Source organism: Eptatretus burgeri, chromosome 16 (genome assembly GCF_056783735.1).
Source record: "Eptatretus burgeri isolate ZD-2024b chromosome 16, Ebu_testis_v1, whole genome shotgun sequence".
In the NCBI taxonomy this organism is placed as follows: domain Eukaryota; kingdom Metazoa; phylum Chordata; class Myxini; order Myxiniformes; family Myxinidae; genus Eptatretus; species Eptatretus burgeri.
The window spans coordinates 8,360,952-8,374,350 of record NC_140976.1 but is presented as its reverse complement, the minus strand read 5'-3'; the positions used below and the strand labels follow the sequence as shown (position 1 = coordinate 8,374,350).

The following is a 13,399-nucleotide window of genomic DNA, read 5'->3' as shown; positions in this document are numbered from 1 at the left end:
AATTGGGAGTTACATGAATATTAATGATAAACCGGAACTGACGAGGTGGAACCGAGAGTGACGTCAGCGGACTGTCGAGTGAGTGGTCGGCGACGCCATTTAAAACGGTTGAGCTGAAAGACCTATGTGTGGGCTGACTTGACAACACAAAAATCCACCTGTCTTTTGTCCCAGGATTCTCTGTTTTCATCATCCGGTACCTTCTTATAATAAACTGTTATCTTTTGATAAACATTGCACGTTTCGCACGTGATAAACCATTTCGGTGTGGCTTCAACGGCAAATCCCCGGTGAGGTTAAGATTGATAATGTTCTCCTGAAAGAGGTCAACGGAATTCACAATTCCAAGCAGGCCCCCCAGAAGGGGGGCAGTAAACACACACACACACACACACACACACACACACACACACACACACACACACACACACACACACACACACACACACACACACACACACACACACACACACCATGTCACGTGTTCAAGGGAAAGTTACAAGTCGTAATAAACAAATGAGTTTTAAAATATTGATTTTTATTTCCATTGGAAACACTCCAGCCCTACGTTTTCCAGTCCAGCGAGGTGTTTTGAATTGGAAGCAGTAGGTATGTTTTCGCTTCATTGGTTTTTGTAGTTTTTTCCTAAACAGAGTTGTCAGTTGCTTATACACCGCCTGAATAAAAATATGCCTCAGAAGAACGTGTTGCATGCTTTGAACATGATCACCCGTAGGGCGGGTACTCTGCTAGTTCACATGATCGTGGTCATGACGTGTTCGCATTGCACCCCAAGGGTTGAAATGGGTTAATAAACAAATCAGCATATCGGAATAGCACCTCATTTCCTGAAATCATGCCATGCTCTTCTGATGACGAACATACGGAAGCCTCCAGAAAGGGGCGTTACAAATATACGGATTTCCGTTAAAAACAAACCGGAAGGAGTTTCACCCATAATGATGGAGCAAGTGTATGTGATTATGTTTGTATGTATGTATGTATGTATATCCACTCTTCATCACCGACATCACCATCATCACCGACACTTGGAACCTCAAATACTTAACTGAAGGAACCAAAAGACCCAACCGACTCCGAGGACCCCGAAAACCCAATGGACCGCAAACACCCAAAATACCCTTACAGACTGACCCTGAGGACCCGAAAAACCCTATTGAACCAAAACATCCAAAAGACTGCAAGTACTGAAAATACCCTGAGGACGCTGAAGACCTAAAATACCCAAATGATCCAGAGGACCCAAAAGACCCACAGGATGCAAAAGACTCCAAAGACTGAACACCCAAAAGATGCCAAACACCCCAAAAAACCCAGGGGATCCAAATGACCCAGATGACCTAAAAGACCATAAACAGCCGTTTTTACAGCCATTTTTCCCTGCTGTGCAGGGGTTAGCTTTTCTTGAGGCAATGTTTTTTTTATGGCCGGATGCCCTTCCTGACGTCAACCCTGGTCGCCTCTTATGACACACAGGGATATGGTACACCAATTCTAACCGGGGCATACACCGGGACCAGTACACTGGTACTCATTTCGCCGACCTCGGAAGGATGACAGGCTGAGTCAACCCCCTGGTTTTAATTCAGCAGCCAACAGGGCTTGAACTCAAGACCTTAGGATGCCAAGACAGGCACCCTAACCACTAAGCAAACACCAGGCTACCTAAAAGACCATGAGGATCCAAAATACCGAGAGAGAGAACCAAAAATACTTGGAGAACCCAAAAGACCCAACGGGACTATCTGGGACCCATGGAAATACTGCATAATGTAAAATGTTACTCCCTCCTCCGGTATGACAGACCTGAGCTTCGTACTGGTGGTGGAGTTGCTCTCTTCATCAAAGATTCCATTCCTCGCTCTTCTTGCACTGCCCTCTCTCCCCCACACCCCCAAGAATACTTCTGGCTACGGCTTCCCTTCCACTCCCACCTCATGTTTATATGTGTGTTGTACCGTCCACCAAACAGTGATGACTCCATTTACATCTCGCTATCCGAAAACATGGACTATCCTCTCATCACAACTCTCTCTTCCTCATATGTGGTGACTTCAATTGTCACCATGCCAATTGGCTGGGTGTGGTTCCTCTCTCACCTGCCATGGCACTTCAGCAAAAGACTTCTGCGACTCATTGAGACCGACACAATATGTCAACTTCCCGACCCAGATCTCAACAAACAGCACTCCATCTCTTCTGGATCTGATTTTGACCAATTTCCCTGAAAATATCTGCTGTTCTTCATCCGCTCCAAATGGTTCATCTGACCACATGCTTGTCAAAGTAGACATCTCTCTGGCTGTTATTAAAAAAAACCACCTCAGCGCCGTCAAGTCTGACATTTCATGAACATACGGAAGTTCCCATAAAGGGCCCTTACAAATATTCGGATTTCCATTAAAAAATGGGAGTTTCACCCATGATGATGGTGAAATGTCAGAGTGAAACTGCCAGGGACTTCAAACAGCCATAAAAATTCCATAGTGGTTTCCCATCTCTACTTCCTCCAACATCAACTCATCCTGGGAATTCTTTCAAAGAAACTTGCTCTCTCTCTCTGTCATGCACAGATTTTTCCCATCTCGTCTTCAGTTGTCCGACCTTTTCTCCCGCCCATTGTACATTGAAGCTTGTGGCGAGGCAGTTGTCCTGAAACTACTTGCCTTCGCCTCATGGAAGACTCCAACTGAAGGCAATGTGAGCTCCTTCCACAAAGCTCGGAACAAGTGTTATGTGTGTCTACCCTCAGGAGAGCCAGAAAACAACATCTGTCTAATCTCAAGTCTGAACTCTCAAACCTGTTTCCCTCCTCCAAATCCTGGTGGCATCCAGTTAAGTCCGTTTCTGGTGTATGTTCCCCCTCCATCCCCTCCCTTACCTCAAATGGCCGCACAGCTGACACTGCATGTGAAAAGGTTGAATGCCAAAACTCCGTGTTTGCTTCTAAATCTTGTGTCCAAATCCCATCTCTTTCTCTATCCAACTTACCCAGTCGCACCCAACTGTCCCTGGACTCTGTGTCCTTTTCTCCTGACAAGGTGGAGAGCTTTCTGTCAAACCTCGATTCTGATTCTGCAACCGGTCCAGACGGCATCAGCCCACGTTTCCTAAAAACCTGCTCCTCTGCTCTTGCTCACCCTCTCTCTGTTCTATTCACCCTCTTATTTGCTCAAGGTCATCTGCCATCTGCTTGGAAATCAGCAAACATTACCGCCCTGCATAAAAAGGTGCAAAAACAGATCCCTGCAAAGTCTACAAACCAATCAGCCTTCTCCCAATCATCAGCAAGGTCATGGAATCATCACTTCAGACATCAAATCCTTCCTCTTCTCTAATGGCTTGATTTACGATCATCAATTTGGATTCAGACCTGGTCACTCGACCCTGGATATGCTGCTTCTGCTCTCCTAACAATGGATGGAGATCCTCAATACCAGACATTAAATCAGAGCCATCCTCAATACCTAAACATATCGTGAGCTTTCAATACAGTCTGGCACCCTGCCCTGTTCACCAAGCTCTCGTCCTATGGTATCCAAGGTCATCTCCACTCGTAACTCGCAGACGTCCTCTCCTGTCACAGCCAACGTGTGGCCCTTCATGGAGTTCTCTCATCCCCTCTTCCTGTCCAGGCTGGACTTCAAGTCAGCGTTCTGAGCCCTGTTCTTTTTCTGGTTTTCATCAATGATCTCTTCGACTCTCTGGAAAATACTTTATCTCTTTGCTGATGACTCCACCCTCTGCCGTACCATCTGTTATCCCTCAGACCATCTGGCATCCCTCAGACCGGCAAGCAGCAGCTTCTTCCCTCTCTGCAGATCTGGATAAAATAACAAACTGTTCCAAAACCTGGAACTGGTAATGCCAAACACATGGCAAATTCAGTGTCCAGCGAGGGAGGGCAAGGTAACCAGGATGCAAGACGCCAGCAAGGGAGAGCAAGATGGCTGAGGATGTGCCTGATAAAGGATACAATTAAATATGGCCGTTAATTATCTTCAAAAGAGTTATTTTAATTAACCTAAACACCCAATTTTCACTCATGTAATCCCTTGGAGCTCCTTGAGTGAACATTCAAAGTTTCAGGCTGTTCGGTTCAATGGTTTGGAGTTATGGAGGACACACACACACACACACACACACACACACACACACACACACACACACACACACACACGATTGGCCATCGCTCAGGGCGACGGGGCACGAGCCGTTCTTGTTTCTGCTTCCTCATGTGTTTGAATTTGTTGGAAATTTTAATCATGTGGGAACGAACATCAGTGTTTTCGTTTGATGACTGAACATCTTGCCGATTCGTGAAGACCCGATCAGTCACAATGTCTATGTGTGGTGCAGCATTGGAAAAGTCAACTTTACTTGTCTCGGAAAAACCTCGACAAGTCAACTTTATTATCTGGCAGAGCTGGAAAGCTTGGCCATGACTTCGGCAAGGGAACATGACGGCCTTCTAGCACACGTCTGACAGGCTGAATAACCTTACTTCTCCTTGACCTTGTGCCCAACTAGATTGAATAATGTATGTGTTGATCAAGGACAACATCTATTCTGTTGAAGCCTCAATCCATATAAAGTACAGTATTGATGAACACATCTGCAAGATTACCAGAAATCAATCGTAACTATTAACGCTTGAACATCTACTAATGAGACTAGATGATTCTTCATGCAGTTGAATAGATTCATGGCAGTCGATGCCTTCAATTAATATATCTCGATCATGGATTCGTTCCTGGTATGGAGGAATGATTAAGTTCAGGAAGAGAGATTGGTTCAGGCATCAGTTCATGTTTCAAGATTGCAACCAAATCAACTGGTTGCACCTTGTAAGCGTTGACAAGATGCTCCAGTATGTTTCTATCGCACTTCAAGATCTTGTTTGTTTTTATTCATTTCAACTCTTCTTCACAATATGATATATAGTTGAGAGGGTTGGATCAGTACTCCTTAGTAGTGCGTGATGGAATGGTGCTTTAGACTTATTATTGTCTTCGCTTCACTCAAAAAATGCTTTTCATTCATCGACAGCCATTTTTTATTTAATAATTAAAAAAAAAAAACTGGAGAAATGAACTGGAATATGTTCTTTCTCTTTCACTTCGGTTATGAAAACATGATATTGGTGTCATTTTTAATTTGAATCAAGTTAATTTAGCGGCACAATTTGAAATGGAAACAAAAGGGTTAATCATCCAGAATCCAGAACAGGTATTTGTGGATTCTGTATGTCCAAATTAGGTTAAACAGTGTTGTTCCGGAATTTCACTCCAAATGTCTCTCTCCATGAAATATGATTTGTCGATTTATCCTGCACCAGCAAACACGTATGTGTGCGTGTGTGTGTGTGTGTGTGTGTGTGTGTGTGTGTGTGTGTGTGTGTGTGTGTGTGTGTGTGTGTGCGTGTGCATACATATATATATATATATATATATATATATATATATATATATATATATATATATATATATATATATATATATATATTGTTACGGTTGTGGAAATTCACAGAACACCATTCAGGTTCCCCAGAGGTCAGTTATTTTGGTAAGTGTGTGTTCCAGGTTAGATTTCCCCACCAATGTATAAAGGGATATTATTCGTGTGCCGGGCTGTGCATCTCTGAGTTAGCTGTTATTCTGTTCTATTTTTATTTCAAATAAAGATCAACTCAACAACCTCATCAATCTCCACAACACAGCGACCCTCCTCTACAAACAAAAACACCACTCCCAGAAAGCCACCCGAAGAAGGAAACAGAAATGACGGTTGGGGCGGGTCCCTCAGGACGGCGTAAACACGGATGACGGTTATTACAACAACCAAAGAGTCAAGCCGATCTCTCCTGGAATTTTTCCCCCGCGCGCCGGGAAGGGAGGGCGAACGCCCCAAATGCGATAAAAAGCCGCGTTCGCTGGCCGAAAAGGCAGTTGAGGAGTTGAGTTGAATCGGCGTGGAGAGCGCCAGAGTTGAGTTGGTGTGGGGAGCTCGGAGTCGGTGGGAGTTGGGAGTGGAAGGACGCCCTGTTGAGAGCTGGAGAGTTTGGAGTTCGGGCAGTTGGTTCACTGGAAGGTTCGCCGGCACAACCAGGAAGCCGGAGTCGAGGCCCGTTCACTCCTCCAGCACGTCGTCGGCTAGACCAGGCCGCAGTGGAGGCCGGACAACCAAGGGAGCCAGTCGGAGCTCAGGGGTCCGGGCAAAGACGCCGGGGGTCGCCGAACCAGGACCCAGCGAGTCACCACGAGGGTGGCCAGGTAGCCCGCTCGGTCTCTCGGAGACCCTTCGGTCATCCCGGCTCCGAGCAAATAATAAAGGCGCATGAGCCTGTTCTTTCTTTCTTGGGTTTTGCATGAAAGTCTGTGGCGCTTTGTCCGTAAGTAACAAACTGTTAAGTGCCTGTACATTACATGATAGAACTTGGCTGTAGGTTTTTTGCTCATGTCCTGCCCCATTCCCCCCCCCCCCCCCCATTCATTGCATATGTGCATTTGAAATAAATGTCCCCATTTTTGAATGTTTACCTGCTCGTTGTGTCACTTTCTGCCATTGACTGCCATGATGCGTTCGGAATAATTAGCTGGCTGATTATAAGCTGATAAAACATACATCTGGTCCACAAGACTTGGCGATATAAAACCACTCGGCAATCACATACGGAACGAGCTGCTTAAGCGGCTCGTTTTCGTGCAGGTCCTGTCGAGGTATAAACTCGCGGCATTTCTGTCCGCGCGAATAATTAGGTACATCGACAATTCGGCGATCGACCCTGAAGCGCGTGGACAGAAGAGTTGGCTGGTTTATGGTGTGTTAGAAACACCCATAGCTGGGTTTCGGCGTTGATCCGGAAGCTGCGACTAGATTTCTCATTCGCTGGGCGCGCATGGCCGTAATTGGGCTAAAGGCGGTCGTCCGCATGCCGGACAGGCGGAAATCAACAATATATATATATATATATATATATATATATATATATATATATATATATATATATATATATATAATTTATTTTTAATTTTTATTGATTCTCAGATAAAGATTTGATAACATTTCTGAACTGGGTTTTCCATCCACTTTACATGTTTTGTGTTCAATTCCACGATGATCCATTCCAGTGGAGGATAAGGAGTTAAATCCACGACACATTCACTCTGCTTATCTTATCTTGCGTTTGTGATTTCTCATCTTGTGTTATTTTGTGTATTTGTGATTTACTAACTCGTGTTTTGAACATTTTTCAGATTTGTTCTCTTTGAGAACATCACCAGATCTCGTGAGGTTTTGTGAGAGATTAGAAACCACAAACCAAACATGATGAAAATGTTCAAGTTGATGAAGAGATTATTTCTTCGAGATGTTCTCATGATCCTCTTAATGGGTTTGTTTTTCACCTCCACAGGTGAGTCCTGAAATTGTGGAATCATCATCAATGTTAATTAATTATTATCCTTCTCACCCAGGATGGTGGAAAGGATTGATTTGATTCCAATGATCCTTTTCTTTCCAAAACAAAATGTTATCTTTATGGATCATGATTGTTAAACCCATGTAGTGCGATATTAGTTTGTACACATTAATAGGATAATGAAGGTATAACTCTTGGGGAATATAAAGGTTTACAGGATAATAAGGAATGTTGTTAAACTCAATGTCTTATCGGATGTTCGTTGGTGTAAGGAATTCCACAAATGTTTTTGGTTTTTAAAAAAAGTTTTGGTTATAGGCCGGGGGCCAGTGGGACCTATACTACCTTGCAACTCCCCCCCACCGCGACAATTTTTCACTTATACCACAGTGTTCATATATATCCCAAGTATCAGAAAAAAGATGTTCCCAGAAAAATAACTCATTTGCACTATGCTTTATTCAGCCGTTTCCATTTTTGCATGCAATTAAGCTATCCAAACATTATTCTAAATCTCTGACAACAAAGGAAATATGTTCACTCTATTCCTTGACCTTCCAAACATATGTGTAGATTCCTCATTTACAAATTTCCATGCACCAGAAGTCGAGATATTTACGAAAATGAGAATTTCCATAATGGTGGATCCTAATTAGCATATCAATGCATTTAAAATTATTTCCACTACTTTTACTCAAACAGAAAGAGTTATGTTTCCCTTAAACACCAACAGACATCATAAGTCGCAGTTATGCATTATATCAGGCCCAGGTAATTAATTAATCTGATTTCGCATGATTTTCAAACAATTCATTGTGCTTTGTATTTTATGCTAATTAACCTACTTTAAAAAATTCAAAAATTTTAATATATTTTTTGCCCACCTGGCTTGTATCTGGCAACACTTAAGTAATGTTTTTTTGACAAAAAACTGACATGTGTGATAATTACAAGGAAAGAAATTGGAAATTCTTGCATTTTTGTGGGAATTATTGTATTTAAGTCAAATTTCATTTATATGCAAATGAGCATAAGCAAAATATATTTTAATACATAAATGTATAAGCTTTAATTTGACACCAATTTTGTGATTTTATGTTTATATTTGACAAAGATATTGTTACGAATTCTGGCCCGCCAGGCGTGCGAGCGATTGCGTAACTCCAATCGCAACCGCGTCGCCCACCGGAACGGACAATTCAGTCGTGACCCTCCTGGGCGGGTGGGGGTTTAACCTCACCACGATCGTGCCAATTGCCCACCCGCGCAGGATAGGGTTGCTCGCCAAATTCGACCTACCTAAGTACCTGCGCGAGTAGTCGACCGGGCGATCATACCTCGCCGCAGGTCAGCCTAGGACACGAACCGCTTAAGCGGTCCGTTCCGTGCTAACCGAGCGGTGTTATCGCCGACCTCGACGTATCAGATTCTCTTCTTTACCCTGGGTGTTCAAAACCCACTACTAATTTATTCCGCGATTCAAGATGGCACTTTCAATGGGGAAAGAGAAGATGAACGGGATACATTTCACACGAGGACATGTATTACAAAGCACATATTGCACACACAACACAAGCAAGGAATCATGCAATATACAAGAAAAGCGTTACCACCGAATACGAGCAAGGTACAGTCACTTACACAGGTCTAACTTTCGGGACACGGCGCCACAGCAGTCATACAAAAGCAAAAAAAAATGGAAAGAAAAGACCCCCTCACAGACAAGGGGGTCAGGCTGGACCACTTGGGTCTTTATGACACAGGACCTGGGAGACCGAACGGGTCCCGCGAGACCGTAGCAGGTTACCTGCCCCCTCGAGGGGCGACGGTCGGCGAGCCCTCTCCGGCACTCCCCTCTCCTGCGCGCCTCGACCCGGGACCACTGCTCGCAACCCTCATGACTTGGCGCCCAGAGGGAGAGACAAGCCTTCGACGATCCAGAGCCCACTTCGACGACCAGAGCCCGACGAGTCCAAACACGACGTCCCAGGCAGGAGAGAGGAAGAATCCAACGCGATGATCCAGGCAGGAGAGAGAGAGAGAGAGAGAGCTCAAACACGACGTCCACCAAGAGAGCGAGCCCACGCGCGGTCCGCCCTAAATAGCGCCGGGCTCCGCCCCTTCGCTCCACCCCCTTTTTGGCTCCGCCTCTCCTCGAGCCCTTTCGAGAAGCTCCTGGAAAAGGGGCGTTTCCTCACGGCCGCCTCACACCCCGTATCCACCAATCGCCACCGAGCTCTCGCAGCCTCTCCCGTCAGCCCCGGCGCTGCAAAAAAGGCGGGAAAACTCGCACGCCGTTGTAGGCCTTTCACGGGGCCTTCGTTTGAAGTCTTCGGACGGTCCAAAATAATGATAGAACAGAAAAACGGCTATCTCAAAGAGTCGCAGCCCGATGAATCACACGAAATCCCTTTAAACAACGGTGGGGAACTATCTGCACATAAACTTAGCGTCATAACTGATCTAAGGACCCTTTATGGTGTGTTGCGAATTTCCACAGCCGTAACAATATTGACATTTTGCCGATCTTTGTGAGATTCGTCTATTTTTGATTGGTTGCCATGGAAACAGCTTAATAAAGCATAGTGCAAATGAGTTATTTTTCTGGGAAAATCTTTTTTCTGATACTTGGGATACATATAAACACTGTGGTATCAGTAAAAAATTGTCACAGGGGAGGGGGGGGTGCAAGGTAGGTCCCACTGGCTCCTGGCCTATTATGTTTTTTTTTAATGAGACCCATTTGTCATGACCTTTCCCTTATAAAAGGTTATTCAAGGTTCTCTGAACTAAAAACAAACATTTTTGCTCCAATACTGGAGAACTTTCCAGACTCTGTGATGTCATGGTTAGAGTGTCCGCTCAGAATCTGGGAGGTTGGTGGGTCGAACCATGACCGAGTCAAACCAAAGATTTAAAAATAGTACGTGATGATTCCTCACTTGATGTTCAGCATTTAGAGGATAGAACATGGATAAACGCCATGGGTTGTCATCCAATGAGGAGGAAAATTTCTCCCTCAAGGTTCCCCACTGCATAGAGGAAAGATGGGTGGGGGAGAGAGAGCATGAGGAGAGTGAAGAGGTGTATGGGAAAGGAGAGAGTAGGGAAGGGGAGTGAGGAAGGTGGGGGGTAGGGAAGACAGTGTGAGAGGAGAAGAAGGGAAGGTAGACGTGTGGTGGAGCGTTAAATACAATTCACACTGTCTCATCAAAATCATTCTGCAAAGAATAACACTGAAGATGGAAACAAAATAATGTCTGAAATCCATTTTCTACTGGTAATACTACAAACATGGCCCAGAGACAAACTCCCATCCGGAGACAATCTCCTGTCCAGACAAGTCCAGAAACAAACTCCCGTCCAAACATAAATACCGTCCGGACACATCCGGAGCCAAGCTGGCTGGAGACAACCACTGCTCAGACATGTCCGGAGACAAATACCATCCAGACATAGCCACCATCGGGGGAGAGAGAGAGAGAGAGAGAGAGAGAGAGAGAGAGAGAGAGAGAGAGAGAGAGAGAGAGAGAGAGAAAGAGAGAGAGAGAGAGAGAGAGAGAGAGAGAGAGAGAGAGAGAGAGAGAGAGAGGCGCTAGATAGAGCTAGAGCTAGATAGAGCTAGGTAGAGCGAGATAGAACTATGTTTTGTCATTGTGCCTGTAGTGCAGTGGAATTAATCGGCAGTTTGGGCTACGTTTGGTCCTTGTGCCTGTTCACTTTCTTTGGTCCGCAGTGCAATGGAGTGAATCAGCGGTTCAGGCTGTATTTGGTCCTTGTGCCTGCATGTTGAGTTGCTTCAGCCTGTGGTGCAATGGAGTGAATCAACGGTTCGGGCTGCGGTTGGTCCTTGTGCCCTGGACTTGCTTTGGCCCATGGTGCAGTGGAGTGTATCAACGTTAAGGATGCCATTGGTCCTTGTGCCTATGGACTCGGCTCGGTTTTCCTTTGTGGGTCGGCCCTGCACTACAAGGAGGTGACGGGCTGGGAGTGTGAGGGTTAACAGTTTTCAAAACGTGGATCTTGAGCATGGGAGTCGAGGAGGTCTGAACGTGGGAGTTGAGGGTCGAACTGGATGACTTTTGAACTGTGATTTTTTTTGTGAAAGAATTGAGTGATTTTTAATTTGTGAAAAGCATTTGCTTGTTGTAAGCTGAATAAGCACAAATTTAATGTATTAAGGAGAGCAGGACATAAGGAAGGGGAGTGGTGGAGGGGGGAGGAGGAAGAGAAGAGGGAGGGAGTAAGTTGTATGGATGTTGGGATGAGTGCCTCGTAGGTGGGGGAGAAGATTCGAGTTTGGAGGGAGAGCAGCGGGCAAGGGGGAGTTGTGGAGAGAGAGAGAGAGAGAGAGAGAGAGAGAGAGAGAGAGAGAGAGAGAGAGAGAGAGAGAGAGAGAGAGAGAGAGAGAGAGAGAGAGAGAGAGAGAGAGAGAGAGAGAGAGAGAGAGAGAGAGAGAGAGAGAGAGAGAGAGAGAGAGAGAGAGAGAGAGAGAGAGAGAGATAGAGATAGAGAGAGAGATATATATATATATATATATATATATATATATATAGACATGCGCGTGCACGGCATTATGATAACAGGCTCGGGAAGTGGGTCCTGCAGTTCAGCCTGGACAGCGCTGCTGATTGATGCCCTGACCATCCAAAACTGATCAAGATGGTACTGACTCTGCCACGTGGGCAGCGGTTCAGAAGCGAGGTTCAGCTAAGTAGTTTGAATATGGGATCAATTGGAGGGGGGTAGTCAGAGGAGTTGAAGTGGTGGAGATGATGCAGAGAAGAAGGTTGAAAGTGTTGTGTGTGTGCAGAAGACCAGATGGAAAGGAGACGGGGCAAGGAAGTTGGTAGGATGACACAAGCTGTTGCACGCAAGGTGCACATGGAAGGATAGCTCCTTTCATGAGCAGTTCTTACCGCTGTGGAAATACCACCCATCAAAGCTCCCACCACACCAAGACCTGCCAATAAAAGAGGGAGAGATATAACGAATCCTCCACTTGTCTCCCTGACTGAATTATTTTTTCAACATTGGTTTTGACATTTTAATTTTAAGTGAGTTAGTATCGTTCAAGATTTTAACCTGTTCTCTTGTGATCAAAACATCAATTCAAACTGCTTCTTTTCTCTGAATTGTATTAACGTTAATCATACAATGCTTTTGATTTTGAAAACAAGACAATAGTTTATTAAGATTGATTTGATTAACATATACCCCCAGTTGGCACTTTACTACTCATTTATTTATTATAAAAATCAATGTAAGATTCATCATGACAACGTTATCTGTATTAATCTGTAATTCCGATTTTTTTCCAAAAGCAAACAATATGTATCAACTTCTTCATTCTCTCCTCTTTCAATATATAGGGAAGTATCCACTCGATTAGACTTTATAGTTTCCTTTTGAGAACTCGGATCAATTACGTAGATTGTAGCTTCGCTTTTAAACGCCACTCTATCCAAATCAAAATGGGTTCTTTACTCCCATTGGTTTCATACATCTTCTGGTTAGACTTGTAAGCTTCGGCATAATCGTTTTTATCCCAATCAATTTCCAATCTGTCTCGTGAAGAAAATGAGCCATCAAGAGAAACCCAAAGCTGTTTCACCTTCTCTTCCAAAACGGCTTAACAAATGAAGGTGAAACTTTACAGGTGCAGTATGATCGCCGATTCATGAGGACCAAAAATTTCTCCAACTATGACTTAACAGGTCTATGATTTTTTTTTTTGGATGATTAAACTTGTAAAAATCTTCTCCAGAATGGCTTGACAGATTGGGGGGAAGCTTCACCCACATGTTCCCCAAACCTTGGGCATATCAAGGTGTTCACAAATAACACTGAACAACAAATTTCAAAAATTTTTTTTTACTGGAGATGTGTAAAGTGATTAAGACTAATTTGGGTACGCTGATTTCAAAAATCATAACCGTTTTGCTGTATCACGTCAGG

General features: G+C 44.4%; 1 protein-coding gene and 1 pseudogene across 1 annotated transcript in view; one reads left to right on the top strand and one right to left on the bottom strand.

Moving 5' to 3' along the window:
- LOC147010447 (uncharacterized) overlaps positions 1 to 13,399 on the bottom strand; it is a 188,325-nt pseudogene that overhangs the window by 108,344 nt on the left and 66,582 nt on the right.
- The window catches only part of LOC147010448 (uncharacterized), a 34,714-nt gene that overhangs the window by 1,666 nt on the left and 19,649 nt on the right, over positions 1 to 13,399 (top strand). The window contains exon 2 of the mRNA XM_085860134.1: positions 7,278 to 7,435. Within this exon, the coding sequence (XP_085716260.1) occupies positions 7,348 to 7,435 (88 nt within the window). The 5' untranslated portion in view covers positions 7,278 to 7,347. The remainder of the gene's footprint in view (positions 1 to 7,277; positions 7,436 to 13,399) is intronic.